The sequence below is a fragment of the Idiotropiscis lumnitzeri genome, chromosome 8 (genome assembly GCF_059441095.1).
Source record: "Idiotropiscis lumnitzeri isolate Australia: NSW breed Sydney's pygmy pipehorse chromosome 8, RoL_Ilum_1.0, whole genome shotgun sequence".
NCBI classification, from domain to species: domain Eukaryota; kingdom Metazoa; phylum Chordata; class Actinopteri; order Syngnathiformes; family Syngnathidae; genus Idiotropiscis; species Idiotropiscis lumnitzeri.
In genome coordinates this window covers 1,146,585-1,164,507 of record NC_142398.1, presented here as the reverse complement: position 1 = coordinate 1,164,507, position 17,923 = coordinate 1,146,585, and the positions used below count along the sequence as shown (strand labels likewise).

General features: G+C 43.2%; 1 protein-coding gene across 15 annotated transcripts in view; it reads left to right on the top strand.

The window, feature by feature from the left end:
• galnt7 (UDP-N-acetyl-alpha-D-galactosamine: polypeptide N-acetylgalactosaminyltransferase 7) overlaps positions 1–17,923 on the top strand; it is a 252,559-nt gene that overhangs the window by 168,328 nt on the left and 66,308 nt on the right. For 12 of the 15 annotated variants that reach the window (XM_088301672.1, XM_088301673.1, XM_088301669.1 and 9 more), the window contains 2 exons: positions 2,084–2,164; positions 2,401–2,516. In XM_088301672.1, coding sequence (XP_088157798.1) covers positions 2,084–2,164; positions 2,401–2,516 — 197 coding nt within the window. The remainder of the gene's footprint in view (positions 1–2,083; positions 2,165–2,400; positions 2,517–17,923) is intronic. The other 3 variants (XM_088301681.1, XM_088301680.1, XM_088301670.1) reach the window with 1 other exon arrangement.

The following is a 17,923-nucleotide window of genomic DNA, read 5'->3' as shown; positions in this document are numbered from 1 at the left end:
GTGTGGGAGGTATTTAGCAAAGCCCACGGGCAGGACATTAATGGTCTAACAGACACAATTACAGACTTTATTAATTTCTGCATGGAGAACACCATACCCACCAGAACAGTAAGATGTTCCTCCAACAACAAACATTGGATCACACCGGACATTAAAGCTCTCCTGAAGGAGAAAAAGAGGGTTTTTGTATCAGGGAACAAGGAGGGGCTGAAGAGAGTGCAACGTCAGCTGAGAAGGAGGATCAGAGAGGGGAAAAAGTCCTACAGGATGCGGATGGAGGAACAGCTGCAGTATAATAATGACAGGGATGTCTGGAGGGCCCTGAAGGCCATCTCGGGCCACGGACAACCAAAGACCCAGAAGGGGGTGGGGGACCTTCAGTGGGCAAATGAGTTGAACCTATTTTTCAATAAGTCTGATCAGATACCTGCCCCCGCTCAGTCTCCCCTGCAGCCCCCACCAACCCCTCCGCCGCTGCGAACGAGACCCTCTCTCCCCCTCTCTCTCCCCTCCTCTCTCCCCTCTCTCCCTCCTCTCTTCTCTCCCCTCCTCCCCCCACAGGCTTCAGTTCCCAGCCACATCAGACAACCACCACTTCCTCCTGCTCAGCCCTGTTCCTCACAACATCTCAGGTGAAGAACCAGCTGAGGAAGATGAAGGTGAGAAAGGCAGCGGGTCCAGATGGGATTAGCTCTCAGCTCCTCAAATCCTGCGCAGACCAGCTGTGTGGAATCGTCCAGCATATGTTCAACCTGAGCCTGAAGCTGGGCAGAGTCCCCCAGCTGTGGAAAACATCCTGCCTGGTTCGGGTTCCAAAGACCCTCTATCCGAAGGGGCTCAAGAACTTCAGACCAGTGGCGCTGACGTCTCATCTGATGAAAACCCTGGAGGGACTGGTCCTCGTCCATCTGCGCCCCCTGGTGAGCTCTTCGATGGACCCACTCCAGTTCGCATACCAGCCTGGCATCAGTGTGGATGATGCCATCATCTACCTGCTCGACACTTCACTCTCCCACCTGGAGAAGGCGAGGAGGACTGTGAGGATCATGTTCTTTCATTTCTCCAGTGCTTTCAACACCATCCAACCCAACCTATTGGGAGACAAGCTGGAGCAGGTGGGAGTGGCCCACCACCTCGTCACATGGATCCACGACTACCTCATAAACCGGCCACAGTACATGAGAACACAGGACTGTGTGTCTGACGTACTCCTCTGTAGCACGGGAGCGCCGCAGAGAACTGTTCTGGCTCCCTTCCTGTTCACCCTCTACACTTCGGACTACAAATACAATTCCACTACCTGTCAGCTGCAGAAGTTCTCTGATGACTCTGCAATTGTCGGCCTCATCACTGACGGTGACAATCGGGAGTACAGAGGGGTTACGCAGGGGTTCGTGGACTTGTGTCAGCAGAACCGCCTCCAAATCAACGCTGGGAAATCCAAAGAGCTGGTGGTGGATTTCCGCAAGTGTCGGCACTCTCCACCTGCACCAGTGAATATCCAGGGAACAGACGTTGAGAGGGTCTCAATTTACAAGTACCTGGGTGTTCATCTGAACAATAAACTGGACTGGAGCGACAACACAGACGCTCTCTATATGAAGGGTCAGAGCAGACTCTTCCTACTCAGGAGGCTGAGGTCCTTTGGCGTTCAGGGGACACTCCTCGGGAACTTCTATGACTCGGTGGTTTCATCAGTCATTTTCTATGGAGTGGTCTCCTGGGCCCATATTTTCAGCGCATACAGCGATGAATGTTTTAAAGTGCTTTTTGAATACAGTTAAGTTGAATTGTGTTGATCAGGTCATGTTTAATAAGACATATGATTAATCTAACTGTATTGGGCTTGATTCTTAATGTAAATATTCATATTTTTACTGATCCACCAAGTTAGAGGAAGATGTTTTGTCTTGTTGCAGCATTTTTTCTCCTGTCTTCCGCATGAAAAGAAAATTGGTACTGCATGAAATCCTTCACTAAATTTAAAATCTAAGTGAATTGAGTCGAATTTTGAAATTTGAATTGATACCCAGCGCTAGACATTACATATCAGCTCAGGCGCTTTCCCTGCTTGTGTCACTAGTTCAGCTTCTGTAGCTGTACATCAAGCCGTGTTGTCATGCTGGACTGTGCTCCAGAGTTCCAGAAGTCGGCTCACGTCTGGGTGAGGGAAATATTTTTTTCATGTTTTCACGTTTTGTGATCATAAGAGGGAACCACCTCGGATCATTGGGACCCAGCATTGGGTTATATCATAGATTTTTCATGCGTGTTTATATAACAAGGCTCTGTCATTGGTTATATTAAATCCTTATTTAGAATGGTTAAAGTTGGTATTAATTGTTTGAACATTGTTTTTGATTTTTCAAATTTTTACCAAATATGAATGATGTGTTGCAGAATTATGTTCGTGTGGTGGAAGTATGGTGGGATGAATACAAGGATTACTTCTACGCCAGTCGTCCTGAAACGCGAACCCTTGCCTATGGAGACATAACCGAGCTGGAACAATTCAGGTATACCATAAACACATATAGCAACACATACGTATACATATGTGTAGAGTTTTCAACTGAGATTTTGTTGAGTAGTTCAGCAGCAGAGTGTTTAACTGTCTTCATTAGAATGCAGTGAAAACTAATTACAAAAAATAAAGTCCTTCTCTGCACCTGTAGTAGAACCATTGCATTGTACATCGAGTTCCTTTTTTTTTCTAATAGTGCAAGAAAAATATGGATCAATACATGTGTAAAGTATTATGAAATGAGACTTATGACATTCTGGCCTGATAATTTGAAGTGGATGCATTATATTCAGATTCCAAACTGCATCATGAGTGTGGTCATTTTGTTTTCTTTCGACAAAGCGGGCAACCCGTAAATATTGCGCAAAAAACGTAAATGACATCATTGAAAACCGGAAGTACGTTAAGCGACAATACTTTCTTTTAAACAAGATATAATTGTCAATTCACCAACATGACTAGTAATGACTTTTAACAACAATGTTTTTAACAGAATTATTTACAACCATGTATATATTACATAGAAATAGCTTGAAGGGCAGCACACTCTCCACCTGGCCTAATGAGGCCACTATGCACATCAAACCATAGATTCAGTCCTTTCCATCAGAAGAATAACTTCTGTGACTGGTTGGACAAAAGTTTTAACATTGCCTTGCTCCCATGTCTTTACCTCAATCTTTCTTACTCGATTGTCCTTACCTGGGAACGTAGCAGTACCCCGTGCCAAGGGCCAGTTGTTACGTGTGACTTGATTGTTCTTACGCAGAACTAGGTCATCAACCTGTAGGTTTCTGCAAGTCACAGTCCATTTCTGTCTTTGTTGTAATGTGGGCAAATACTCACGCTTCCAGCGTGTCCAGAACTGGTTGGCACAAGTCTGAATCTGTCTCTATTGTTTGGTGAACAGGTATTTGTCCATGAAGTCTCCAGGTGGGGGAAAAAGTTCATTTCTGTGTGAGGAGGATTGACGGAGGGGTTCTCTGGATCTGATAAACCTGTGAGGATTGGCCTTGCATAAATTATTACTTTAATTTCTGCCATGAGTGTGCATAACACTTAGTGAATCAGTTGAACTTTGTTTTTTAGTTGCATGGAATCTGAAATTCTACAAGCAATAGCGATCAAACGCTCCCAAGGTCATCCCATATGGGGGCATGTGGTGCATTAAATTTCGAGCTGCAGTAGTGGTCATTTCTTCAGTTTTGTATCCTTTCCTAGTTCATTTGAAGAGCCAATGAAATTGGTGCCACGATCAGGCGGGTTGCTTATGGCAAAGAAGTGGCGAAGGGCGTTTATGCAGTTGGATGTGTCAAGCGACTCTATCAGATCAATATGTACAGCCCTCAAGCTCATGCTGGCCCCTGGTGCGTCTGGTTCTTTTGGACCAAGGACGAATATGTCGAGGCCAACGTAAGGAAATGGGAGACAGACTTTGAGGTGCACCGGTGGTAGATCCGACATGCGTTGGTTTTCCTGTCAACTACGTAGCTTGCGGCACGTTATACATTTGTGGATTACTGAATAGACTGGTGTTTTTTCCACCCAAAAGCCAATGTCCAGCAGCTCAAATTGTTCCTTCCGCCAGGTGACGACCTTGATGCTTCACTTGCTCGAGGTAGTAACGAGTGAGCAGAAGAGAAATGTGACTGCCTTCAGGGAGAAGGACTGGTGTTTTTTAAAATTTCTAAATGTCTGAATGTTTGAGTCTGCCTCGAAAAGAAACAATATCATTCTGTAAAATTGGGTTGAGATTTTGTAGGGGGTTCTGCATTGGAATGGACCTGCCTGCCTTGATGGCAGAAAGCTATTTTCCGAAGTGAACCTTTTGTGTCTCCATCTCGTCAGCTGTCCGAGGCAGGTGGCATTTGTGCCAGCCTTTGCATTCACTGTTTAGGTTGTTGCCGTTGATTGATTTTGCCACATGGATACGATTTGCTTTTGCTCTAACCAAGAACATAAAAGTGGAAAAACACCCAAAAGGTTTACTGTTTAGCACTTGGAGGTATGTTGCATAGGTTTAGGTCCTTCGGATGTCACTGTGTCACCTGTGGTAGAGCCATTGTAAACACACATCCTAAATTGAGTTCCTTTATTATAACTGTATAATGAAAATATGCATCAATATATGAGTAAAGTATTATGAAATGAGACTTACAGCATTCCTGCCTGATAATTCTAAGTGAATGCATTAGATTCCGATTCGTCTGCATTGTGAGCGCAGACATTTTCTTTTCCTTCGACGAAGTGAGCACCCCGGAAGTATTGCAACAAAAACCCGAAATGACATAATTGAAAACTGCAAGTACGTTGAGCTGCAATGCTTTCTTTTAAACATCAATAAGTTGTCAATTAACCACCCAAAACGACTATACAATTCAATACAATTTTATTTTTATAGCGCATTTCACAACAGATGTGAAAACAAGGATGGTGTGGTTTTGCCATGTGTTGTATCCACGGACCAGACAGGTTTAGTGAAGGACAGGGGTGCATTTTTTTGGCATTTGTCGTTTATTGAATGTTTTGTACACTCCTTGTCAATCTGACTCCAAAAGCCTTCTTTCAATGGATGGTGAGAAGGCATTCGATAGAGTGGAATGGAGTTTTTTTAAACTGCATAGATATGGCTTTATAACCACTGCTCTAACTAACTGACCTATTTTGATCGAATTGAGGTACAATACTATACAATATATACAACAATATAATTCAACTTTATTTATATAGCGCATTTCACAACAGGTGGAGCTGTAACAAAGTGCTTTCCATATAATGTTATATAAATTAGCGAATAATAAGAACACAAATTAAAATGCATATAAACACATTTACAATAGGAACAAGAGAACAGCAGAAGGGTGACAGTCTCATGTTGAGTCGAAAGCTAAAGAATAAAAATATGTCTTGAAACAGGTTTTAAAAATGGACAGAGAGGGGGCTTGCCTAACATTTAATGGAAGCTCATTCCATAGGGAAGGACCGGCAACAGAAAAGGCATAATCCCCCCTGAGGCTGCGCTTAGTCCTCAGCACCTCCAGCAGCATTTGGTCTACAGACCTGAGGCTGCGGGAAGGTGCGTAGTGGTGGAGGAGCTCAGAGAGGTAAGCTGGGGCGAGGCCATTTAAAGATTTGAAGACGGACATAAGTATCTTAAAGCGAACTCTAAAGTGAACTGGGTGCCAGTGAAGAGAGGCCAAGATTGGAGTTATGTGATCCGTCTTCCGAGCGCCAGTTAAAAGGCGAGCGGCAGTATTTTGGACCAGTTGGAGGCGCTTGAGCGAGGACTGACTGACTCCAAAGTAAAGTGCATTGCAGTAATCTAGCCTAGATGTAACGATTGCATGGATTACTGTTTCTAAGTGCTGTTGGGAAAGAAAGGGCTTCACTTTAGCCGGATGAAAGATGAACGAAACTGGATCGGACGACAGCACTGATCTGCTGATCTAATTTAAAATCACTGTCCATTTTAAAACCCAAGTTTGCGACTGTTGGCTTTAGATAAGATGTCAGGGAGCCGAGGTCAACATGATTCAGAGTAGAAGGCCCACTTGGACAGAACATCATAACCTCTGTCTTCTTTTCAATGAAATTCAGGAAGTTCAGTGACATCCAGATTTTGATTTCCTCTAGGCAGGACAAAAGTGGTCTCAAGGAGAGGACTTGCCTGGTATTCCGTCGGTTCCAGTGGCTTTCCTGGGGTTTACTGTCAGGAGCATATGCCTCACATCGTGATCCTCTAAAGTGAGTGAGGGGGTGTTGAGGCATGGAGTGCGGGGGTTTGGCGGTTGGGTCAAAGCGAGCAAAGAAGCAATAGCTCCTCCGCCAGCGACGCACTCAAGTCTACCGGTGTGATGCTACCTCCTCGGTAGTTGGTGATGCACTGTAGACCTTGCCAAACCTCCCGTGGACTGTTGCTGGCAAGGTGAGACTCTAGTCTCTTCTTGTAGTCCGTTTTGCTTGCTTAATGCCTTTTTTCAGGTCAGCACCGTCCACACTGTACAGAGCTTTGTCACCTGTCCTGTAGGCAGTGTCACGGGCATTGAGTAGTGAGCGAACCAGGCTGGACATCCAGGGTTTTGTGTCAGAATGGTCTTGTTCGGGGACACAGTTTCCATGCCGAACTTGATATAGTCCAGTACACACTGTGTGTAAACATCAAGGTCCTGATGATCAAAGAGGTCCCAGTCTGTGTGATGGAATCAGTGGCGGTCTCATGCCATGTTTGAACAGTTTTTGTGGTGGGCCTGAGTCTGTGTCTGAGAGGGGTGTGTGCAGTTATGAGCAGCAAGGTCAGGTGGTCTGACTGGCCGAGGAGAGCGAGGGGGATGGCTCTGTACCCATGCTTGATGTTTGAATAAACATGATCAGGAGTGTTTTCTCCCCTTGTTGGGCACTTAACATGCTGGTGGAACTTTGGGAGTACAGTCTTCAAATTGGCCTTATTAAAGTCTCCCGCTAATATATGAACGCCATCAGGGTGGGCCCGCTGTTGTTTGTTGATGACGCATGCGAGTAGCGAGAGCGCCGTGCCAGTGTTAGCATCGGGAGGGATGTAAACAGCAGTGATGATCACTACTGTTTGCTCCTTTGGGATGATAATAAAGCCGACATTTAATTTAATGTACTCGATGTCTGCTGTTGGACCAGTCCTCATGTACAAAAATACAGAGAGCCCCACCCCTGCTCTTACCGGTGTCTCTCGTACGATCTGTGCGATGAAGCGAGTGCCCAGCTAGCTGGATGCAAGTGTCGGGAACGTTGGAGTGCAGCCAGGATTCCGTTGTGATGATCACACAACTGTCCCAAACATAGCGGTCTCCCAGGATTTGTAATTCGAGATCGTCGATTTTATGGACAACAGATCTGGCGTTGGTGAGGTAGAGACTTGGCAGTGGTTGCTTGTGGGCCTGCTGTCATAACTTTGGTAGGAGACCGGACCTGCAGCCCCGCTTCTGCTTCTTCCTCTCCCTCTGTCGTCTGCGTCGCCTCCCGGTCCCGAGTGGCCTCGCTAGTTCGTCAGGGATCGCAAAATTCCTCTGAGACGGTTATTTTGTATCGATAACCAATGTCCACGATGTCCTGGCGGGTGTATCGATTCTTGTTTAGTTGCACGAGTTCTTGCATTAACCCACGGCTCCGGTTTTACTTTTGGCCGCATAATTGTTAATGGAGCCACAGAATCCAAAATGTTATTACATGAAGAATGGAACCAAGAGCTAAGTTCCTCTGTGTTTGGGGGGAGGGAACACATAGCTGATCAAAGGCTTCAGAGAATCGACTAGCAGTGAGGGGGTTAAAAATCCGGCGGTTGCCTTCACTGGTAGTAGGTTGAACAGCAGCAGAGGAAAACACTACATCTGAGAGCACTGTCATTTGATCAGAAATAACATTGTCCAACAGTTTCAAATTTGAGATTGACAAACCAAAAGTAAGGACAAGGTCTAATGTATGTCCCTGTTTATGTGTGGGACCAGACACGCATTGCACCAAACTGAAAGTCTATGAGTCTCAAAAAGTCCTTTGCCCGTCCATTTTCCGGACAGCACACATACTCAGAGCGTCCAAGTAGGAACACGCAAGCGGTAATAGTTCCAGCATCGCACAGCACTCACCGGTGCTCGTCCAGGTCTCCGTCAGGGAGAGGAAATCCAACTCATTCTGAAGAAATAGCACCCTCAGAATGAATGTTTTGTTTGTCAGCGAACGGGCGTTTAACAACCCTATTCTTGAGGGAGTTGCAGGTGTGCGTAGCGCCTCCAATCGATGAGCTCTGGGAAGCTCTTACAGAAGTTGATGCCGCGTCAGAGAACACACGGATGGCAGCGCAGCCGAAACTCCTCTGGACAGCCGATGATTGTTACCAAACAGGGCTCTCGAACGCACCACCGTGCGTGTGTACATCCATGCGTACGGGATTGAGCAGGGGACGAGCGTGTGTTAGCTCCCTTTTTAGCTTCTTAAGCCGGCCACCGTGTTTGCTGTACCTTGCCTACTGCCCGAAGATAGCTGGGATAGGCTCCAGCACCTCCCGCGACCCTTGTGAAACGAAGCGGTACAGATAATGGATGGATGGGTAATTACAACCATGACTATATTTACATAGAAATCGCCTCAAGGGCAGCACAATGTGTTTGTTTCAATAGATTTGGGAGTTTGTCAGTTGGGTCCTGTATTATGTACCGTACGTCACTCCATTTAGCAATGTATAGGGATGTAACGTTTCACTCGAGCCCCGATTCAGTTCGATTTTCAATTTTTAGTTCCTGATTTGAGTTGATTTGATAATTTTTCTTTCCAAAATGATTTATTAATTTTATAAACAAAAATGTCTTTATCTTAACATCTGCATTTTGGCCTTGTTCCAAATAGTAACGTTTTATTACTTTACAATTTAAAAGTGAAAATTGAAAACTATTGCTTCATATGTATGCATTATGCTGAAGCATAAGGTGAGATGGCCACAGTTGAGGTATATTTTACTAGAGACAAATTTTGATTTTGCATTAGTTCTCTTTACTTCACTGAGAGTGAGGTTTGATCAAATCATAGCGTCTGTAGGTCTATCTTGTTAGATAGCTGTTGTGAAATGCCCATTATAAATAAAGTTGTATTGTATTGCATTTAATTGTCTTGTATAGCCAGACATTCAAATGAGTAAAATAACTTGAGTTCCCTCTCATTGTAATCAGATTATCCTCAGGAAATGGGGGTTTGTATTCAGAGGTCACCAGTTGCCTCTCAAAAACAGAGGTGTCACTGACACCATATGTGTTTTGGAGGAGATCAAAATGTTTTAGTTGTAGGTAATACATATGTAATTCAACACAATACAATTCAACTTTGTAAGTAAACATGTGGGGGCACATGTGGAGAAAATCGGGAAACTTCTTTGACATCCGCAACTAACCAGAATAAAATTTTTATCGAACAAAATGGCTTTGTCAGAGAAGTTTAATTCCATCACCAATCCAACCTTGCTCGGCAGCCTCTCCGGGAGAACGCGTAGACAACTTCTATTACTTCGCAGTCAGTCAAAATAGTCTTTTCATGTCGTTGATACTTTACCGTATAGGTCCATCATCATTCGCCATGATTAATGATTGCAAAAAACAGTATTCTGTTAGTACTAACCCTGTGTAAGATTGCCTGTTCAATAAGACACACTAAAAAAGTTTTGTTAAGTCAAATGTATCAAATCAAAAAAGTCTCAAAGGACTTACAAAGACAGCAAAGGCATCCCCTGATCTTAACAACCCAGGAAGGCAAGGAAAAACTAAAAAAGAAAAAAAAAAGAAGCGTTAGAAGTAAGAAGTTTAATACAATTTTCATTTTCTTTAACTTTACGTTGGGTGTACATCATGAACCTACCTCTCAATGTCTTCATAGAATTTGAACATGTCTTCGGCTAAAGAGAAAGTTAACATTAGTGGTGTCAAGATCAGCTATTTTTGCTCCTCATCAAGGTCCTCCTCGCGGCCAAAATACTTGGATATACATTGTCTCCAGCTTTTCCTTTGAGTCTCCAGTCAATCAAGTAGCACTTACTACATCATATGTTAGATCTCCAACTTTTGCACATGTGGGTACATCCGATAGAAGTAGTTGCTCATCTTTAGATTTTGACTGATTCATTCATAGCAATTTCGTTTTAGGTTAATTTTTTTACCTCTTCAGAGTGTCACATGATTTTGTCTTGTGACTCGTCTTTAACAGCTGATGTTTCCATGAGGGCGTGACTTACCTGTCAAAAATTACAGCAAAGTCACGCCCCCCGCTGTTGGTTCACTTCTCCAAGATGCTGCTCCAGGTGGTAGAGCGGATGAAGGCTCCGTCGTCCCTGTTAATGGTTTTCGTGCCTCGCTTGTGGATCTCAGTGGCCTCCCTGAGCCAGCGCTGTTGGTTTGTAAAAAAATAACCTAAAGAAAGCAAGGCTCCTGAAGAATGCCCATCTTACAGACCAATTTCCCTGCCGAATGTGGATAAAAAAAAATTCTGTCTAAACTCCTAGCGGCTCGATTGGAAAAAGTATTACCAATTTTAATTAACGACGACCAAACCGGATTTGTTAAGGGAAGAAACTCCCGTGATAATATACATCGATTACTCAACGTGATCCAATATTTTCAGCATCACTCTAAAAGCGAGCTTGTAGTATCCTTAGTCGCCGAAAAGGCATTTGGCCGCATAGAGTGGGCATATTTGTTCTATGCCCTGAATTAGAATCTTATACAAAAACCCTCTTTCTGCGGTGCTCACAAATGGACTGCGTTCTTCTGACTTCACTGTTTCGAGAGGAACTAGGCAGGGTTGTCCCTTGTCACCATTGCTATTCACTCTTGCGATAGAACATTTGGCCGAGATGATTAGGACAGATCCTAATGTGAGTGGTCTTAAGATCCTAGATAAGGAACATAAAGTTACAATGTACGCTGATGATGTTTTGATTGTTATGAGTAACTCAGTCCCCTCCAGCCGCAGTCTTATTGAGGGAATCAATATATTTGGCAGCTTTTCAGGCTATAAGATTAATTTTACTAAATCCAATGCCATGCCATTGGGCATCTTGGAGAAAGTGCCGTGGAATCGTTCCCCTTTAATTGGACCCCGGAAGGTTTCACTTACTTGGGAATTTTCATTAGACCTAATTTTGAACAACTGTACAAGGCTAACTTTCCCCCTTTGCTTGCTCGTGTTCGAATGGACCTAGATAGATGGTGTAACCTCCCTATTTCTTGGATGGGCCGAGTTGCACTACTGAAAATGAATATTCTTCCCAGGTTGCTCTATCGGCTACGGATGATCCCTGTTTTATTATCTCACAAGGTAATTAAACAATTGTATAGTTGGTTTAGTTCTTTTATATGATCTAAAAGAAAAAGGCACGTCTTAAAATAGCTATGTTGTGTCAGCCCTTATCGGAAGGAGGCCTCAATCTCCCAGATATCAAAAATTACCAAATTTGCACGCATTTATGTACGATAGCCGATTGGGTGGATAATAAGCCTACTTCTCTTTGGATCAATATTGAAAACTCGATGTCTGAGTGTTCCTTAATTACCTTGTTGTTTCTCCGCCGATTTAGGTCTTAAAAACTGTCTTGTCGCACTACAGTTATGGCGTGGCGAATTTTGAGAAAAATGGAAGGAAGGTCAAATACTAAATTTGCACTCACGCTAATATGGAATAATCCGGAGTTTGTTCCTGGCATGAGAGATGTTAAATTCCGAGATTATATCTAAATTACAGGACTTTTTCGAGGGGTCTATTATTATGTCTTTTGATCAGTTAACTAACCGATATGCTGTTCCAAAGAGGGACTTCTATCAATATTCACAAGTAAGGGACTTTATTAGGAAGAATACTGCCACCTTGGTACTTCAGGATATATCTGACATCGAGAAACGAATTTTTCCATCCAAGTGTGTTACCTCTGTTAAATCATTTTATCTCTTATCAACACTTTGTACTTGAAAGAACAATGGGAGAGAGAACTCCATTGTAAAATTGCGGAGAGTGAGTGGAGGAGCGTTTGGTATTGTCAGGGTTCGCCGGTCGGCGAGGAGGAGGGAGGACCCAAAATGCGAGGAAGCCGGGGAAGGTATAACTTAAAGGGAATTTATTAAGTGAATCAAAACAAGGACAAACAACGTAGCAGGGTGCAAAATAACAAAGGCAAACTAAACGTGACTAAACTGGGTCAAGAACGAAGAACAAAACACGACGGGAACAAACTAAGCGGGGCTATGAGACGGGACAGGGACAGGTGACAAGAGTTGGGGGTCGTGGGCATGAGCATGAGCGAGGGCGACGGCGAGGGCGAGGGCGAGAATGAGAGCGTGAATGAGAGTGGCCGTGACAGTCCGTAAAGGGAGCAACAGGAGAAATGTTCTGACCCTGAGCTGTCGGCAAGGGGTGCTTAAATAGTCCATGATTAGGGGAGCAGATGGGAGTCAGGTGTGCGCGGCTAATGGGGAACAAGTGCGTGGCCGGTGGAGACGGAGTGCTGAGGGGAAACGCCCCTACTCAGCTGACAAACATAAACAAAGTGCACATGGCAGGGAGGTGACGAAAACAATAACAAAAAACACTGACCTGACCGACACGGGTCATGACAGGAATAATGTAAAAACACTGTGTGTTTGTAACAGAGTTAAAGTAACTCAGCTCATGATCCTCCATAGGGCCCATATCGCTCCTCATCTGCGCCATAAGATTAAACCTCACACCTCCCCGATGTGCTTGAAGTGCAAAGTAGAAATCGGCACCCTCACACACTGTTTTTGGTCTTGCCCCAAAATACAACAATTTTGGTCTACCATTGGAAAAGAAATGGAGAAAATATTTGATGTTGATTTGAGTTGCAATCCTGTATTTCTTTTGCTTGGACACAATGACTCTGGCTATTGCTAACAAATATCATAAGAAATTGTACCAGAGTCTTACATTTTGTGCTCGTAAATGTCTGCTTGTCAATTGTGTATCTTCAAAGACACAATGGCATAGGATTATCTTCAACTTTATATCCCTGGACTATCTGATTTGTAGAATGAATCACAAGGAGGTGTTTTTTCTGGAGATCTGGGAACCTTACTTGACTTTTGTTGGACTTGAGATTTCAACTATTGTTAAAAGATCATTCGTATTCTTACATGTTAACTTGTCTCTGCGATGCGGGTACTGTTACTCTAACATCCCTTTGGGCCAATGTTGATTTTATTTGGTCTTAATTTTATTTTATTTTTTTTGTTTTAGGTTTTGTATACTTTATTTTTACTTATTCTATTCAAGGTATTTTTTTCACTGATTGTTTTGGCTGTTTGTATACTAAAAACTAATAAATATATATTTAAAAAAAATAAATAAAAAATTAACCTAAAACAAAATTAGCTGCTATAAATGAATCAGTCAAAATATAAATAATAAGTAGAAGACAAAATGAACTTTATACAGTTGCTCATCTTGTTGTTATTCCTCCCCTTGCTTAAAAAATAATTTCTTTTCATTTGTCATTTTCTTAAATAAAGAGCATGAAAGTTTTAAAGAACGTATAGAAGCCAAAAATGGGTCAAATGTTTGTCCATTACTTGTGTTGGGGACTGTGTGGCGCTGTCACTTAGACAATAAAAGAAAGGACAAAGAAAGAGTGGACAGGTGTTGACTAGGAAGGGCTTACAGGTTTTTGACCGCTTTGGCAGAGTTTTTAAACACCCATGGATGATTTGTGTTGCTAGAGACTGTAAAATTTTGAAAATTATAGGTAAACTATACATTTTGTCAAATGACATACCACAGTCAAGCAACAGGTAAACCAAACCGCCAGCGCATCAGACCAAGCCATACCATGCAACACTTCACTAGCCCTGTACTGGACTGGCTATTATAGAACGTATTTCTCCAAAACTCCATCCATCCATTATCCACCGCTTATCGGGTTGGGTCGTGCAGGCAGTAGCTTCAGCAGGGAAGCACAGACTGGATCCCCAGGCGTTCCGAGGCTAGCCGGGAGACATGGTCTTTCCAGTGTGTCCTGGGTCGTCCTCGGGGCCTCCTTGGAGATGCCCAGAACAACTCACCAGGGAGGCATCCAGGAGGCATCCTAATCAGATGCCCGAGCCGCCTCATCTGGCTCCTTTCAATATAATGCCATACAATTCAGTACAATACAATTTTATTTACATAGCGCATTTCACAACAAAGTGCTTTCCATATGCCGTCATATAAATTAGCAGGTAATTAGAACAACACGGAGAAGCAGCAGCTCGACTCGGAGTCCCTCTCGGATGTCCGGGCTTCTCACCCTACCTCTGAGGAAGAGCCCGGACACCCTGCCCAAGAAACTCATTTCGGCCGCCCGTATCCGAGATCATGTTCTTTCGGTCACGACCCACAGCTCGTGACCATAGGTGAGGGTAGGAACGTAAATCAACCAGTAAATCGAGAGCTTTGCCTTTTGGCTCAGCTCTTTCTTCTCCACATCCGAACGATACAGGGTCCACGTCACAGCAGACGCTTCACCGATCCACCTGTTGATCTCACGCTCCATCCTCCCGTCACTCGTGAACAAGAGTTCAAGATACTTGAACTCTTCCTCTTGAGGTAGGATCTCTTCCCCGACCTGGAGAGGGCAATCGGCCCTTTTCCGACTGAGAACCATGGTCTCAGATTTGGAGGTGCTGATCTTCATCCCAACCGCTTCACACTCGGCTGCGAACCACTCCAGCGAGAGTTGGAGATCACGGCTTGAAGAAGCCAACAGTACCACATCATCTGCAAAAAGCAGAGATGCAATACTTAGGCCACAAACCGGATTCCAAGAAGGACATGCCTATTCATCCCTCCCTGACCAAATCATTTGTACGACAAAGGTTAAAGGAAGGTGTCACCCCAGCGTACCTCTCTGAGCTCCTCCACTCATACGCACCTGCCCGCTTCCTCAGATCTGTGGAACAAATGCTGCTGGAGGTGCCGAGGACTAAGTGCAGCTTCAGGGGGGATTGTACCTTTTCTGTTGCCGGTCCTTCCCAATGGAATGACCTCCCCTTAAATGTTAGGCAAATCCCCTCTCTGTTCACTTTTAAAACCCGTTTGAAGATGCATTTTTATTCTTTAGTTCCACCACAGTGTTTGTGTTTTAATTTGTGTTCTAATTACCCACTAATTTGTATTACACTATGCGCAGAGCACTTTGTTACAACTCCAGTTGTTGTGAATTGCGCTACATAAAGTTGTTTTGTATTATATTGTATAACGTTTACGGTTGATGGCACTTCACTTCCATTTCCAGTGGAGTGGACGCTAGCACAATTGGCTGCCACTGATCGCCAGCAATTTGTTTTACTATTGTTTTTGTATACATTATTATTATTATTATTTTATTTATTATTATTAATAATAATAATAATAGTATTATTGTTGTCTTATTATTAGGGCCAGAGCAGCGACTGCTGCAAGGTCCCTATTGTTTTTTTAATTTCACCTAGATTTAGACCTACAAAAAATGTCTGTTGTAGTCATATGCTGAACGGAACAGGAAATCAGCCATTTTGAATGTACTTTAAAGTTTGACATTGCTTTGACAACAACAGCTGCTATAACTTGAACTACTTAATAATTTCTTTCAAAGATTTCTCAAATTTTATAATCAGAAATGCCTGAAGAGTCTGCTGTGAAAGATGCAGTGCACTGACTTTGCACTTATTCACCGTTATTTTGGACTTGGATTTTTTTGTGCCGTCTCACTGTTTTTCAGCAACTCATGTCGTCTTTCAACACTGCTGTGATCTTGCTACATCTAAATAAATAAATGAAGAAAGAAAAATATTAGCTCTGTGTGTGATAATGCTTACTCAAAACCTTTATTCATGTATTTTTGAATTAATAATGCAAATCTTACCTTCACCTTATCATTAATGAAACCCTTGTAGCAAATGAAATGTTGAACCATCCAGTGGCAGATTAATTTTGGGCCATGGTTGCTTTTCAGGCATAAACTGGATGTACCTTCTTTTGTGTGGGTCAACCTGAACATTTGTGAAAAGCTTCAGATGAAGGCATTGACTTCTTCGAAGGCTTTTTGCAAGGCCTCGTCAATCAGGTTACTGTAATGTGCCATGTGTGGTGAAACGAAATTGCACTACAGTATACTGAATGATCTTGTCTATGACTGATCTTTGGTCACGGACCTGATGTGATATATTGTGCATGTGCTGTTGCCTTGTATGTTGTTGAGTTTTGAGAAAAGTAAAAGTCACCGACAAGTTTGCAGTTGTGCCATGGTTTTTTTTGTTCGATTAAATAGCCCGACATGGTGTCTGGAGTGCTGTAAAGCTCTTTGAATAGGCACATGGCGGTATTCAAATGAGAAAGAGGGAGAGAGGTGAGCCAAAATGTCTTTAGAGGTCGACGGTCAACAAGTGCGGTCAGGAGTTAGCACAACGTCGCATTAGCATACGGCCACCGGAGCCCTTTGATTTCTCCAAACCGCACGGCTGGACGAATTGGGTACAGCGCTGCGAGAGGTTTCGACACGCAAGCAATCTGTCCACAAGTTCGGAGAAAAAACAGGACGACACATTTCTATACAATATAATACAATACAACTTTATTTATATAGCGCATTTCACAACAGTTGGAGCTGTAACAAAGCGCTTTCCAGAGTGGGTGGTGAAGGGGGGGTGCAAATCTTTTTCTTGTTGCTCGGGGGGCGTAACAGAAAATAATTGAGAAGCACTGCTATAGTTGCAGTCAGACCGTCCAAAGAATTGAGGAGGAAGACGAGCAAAGTTTTTTCCTTGGCTCAATCTCAACGGATCACCAGGGATAGACAACTGAGATAAAGGTGAGAGACACTAAATGATGTTCAAGCTTGACACTGGAGCGGCTACGTGAGCAATTTAGCAGACGCTCTCAGGCTGGAACACGGAAATGGCTGACGTCATTACAACGAAGAGGTTCGACGTCAAACGTATTGTAAACATAAAAAAAAAAATGTAAAGTAAACATATTAAAACTGTTGCTTAATGTTATTCATATAGAATTTTGGTTTAAAATCCCCTTGGCTCTTTTTGTCTTTTCTATATTAATACGTATTAATAACTGTTTGGTTTGTTCTTGTTAATAAAGTTAAAAAAAAAAAAGGATCGTAAATATTTATCATTTCATCAATATTTGCACCAGAAGAGTACTGAGTTTCAAGATCCTCACAATAGTCGCTCTCAAAATGATATATATTTTTTAATCAATTTAGCTTTGTTAAGGGATATTTTGTTGGCTATCTAACATTAATACACAAATTAAATGTACATTAATACAAAATGTAAAAAGAAAAATTGAGGTGGGGGGCGCAAATTGTTTTCTTCTTGGTAGGGGGGGCGTGACAGGAAATAATTGAGAACCACTGCTTTAGAGGAACACGGTGTGAGGCATGTGCTCCTGGCAAAAACCCCAGGAAAGCCATTGGACCCGACGGAATACCAGGCTAAGTCCTCAGAGCATGTGCCACCAGCTATCACATGTTTTTTGCAGGATCTTCAACCTCTGCCTGGCTCTAGCAGTCATCCCCTTCTGCTCAAGAACTTCCACCATTATTCCTGTCCCCAAAAAGTCACCCACAATCCACCTGAATGACTACCGTCCTGTTGCTCTCACACCAGTCATAATGAACTGTTTTGAGAGACTCGTTCTCCAGCACATCAGAGACTGCCTTCCTCCCTCACTGGACCCCTACTAGTTTGCATATCGAGCTAACAGATCCACTGAGGACGCCATCGACACTGATCTGTATGTTGTGTTGGGCCACCTGGAACAACAGCAGAGCTATGCAACGATGCTCTTTGTGGACTACAGCTCGGCATTCAATACGATCATCCCAGACATCCTCATCTCCAAACTGGACTT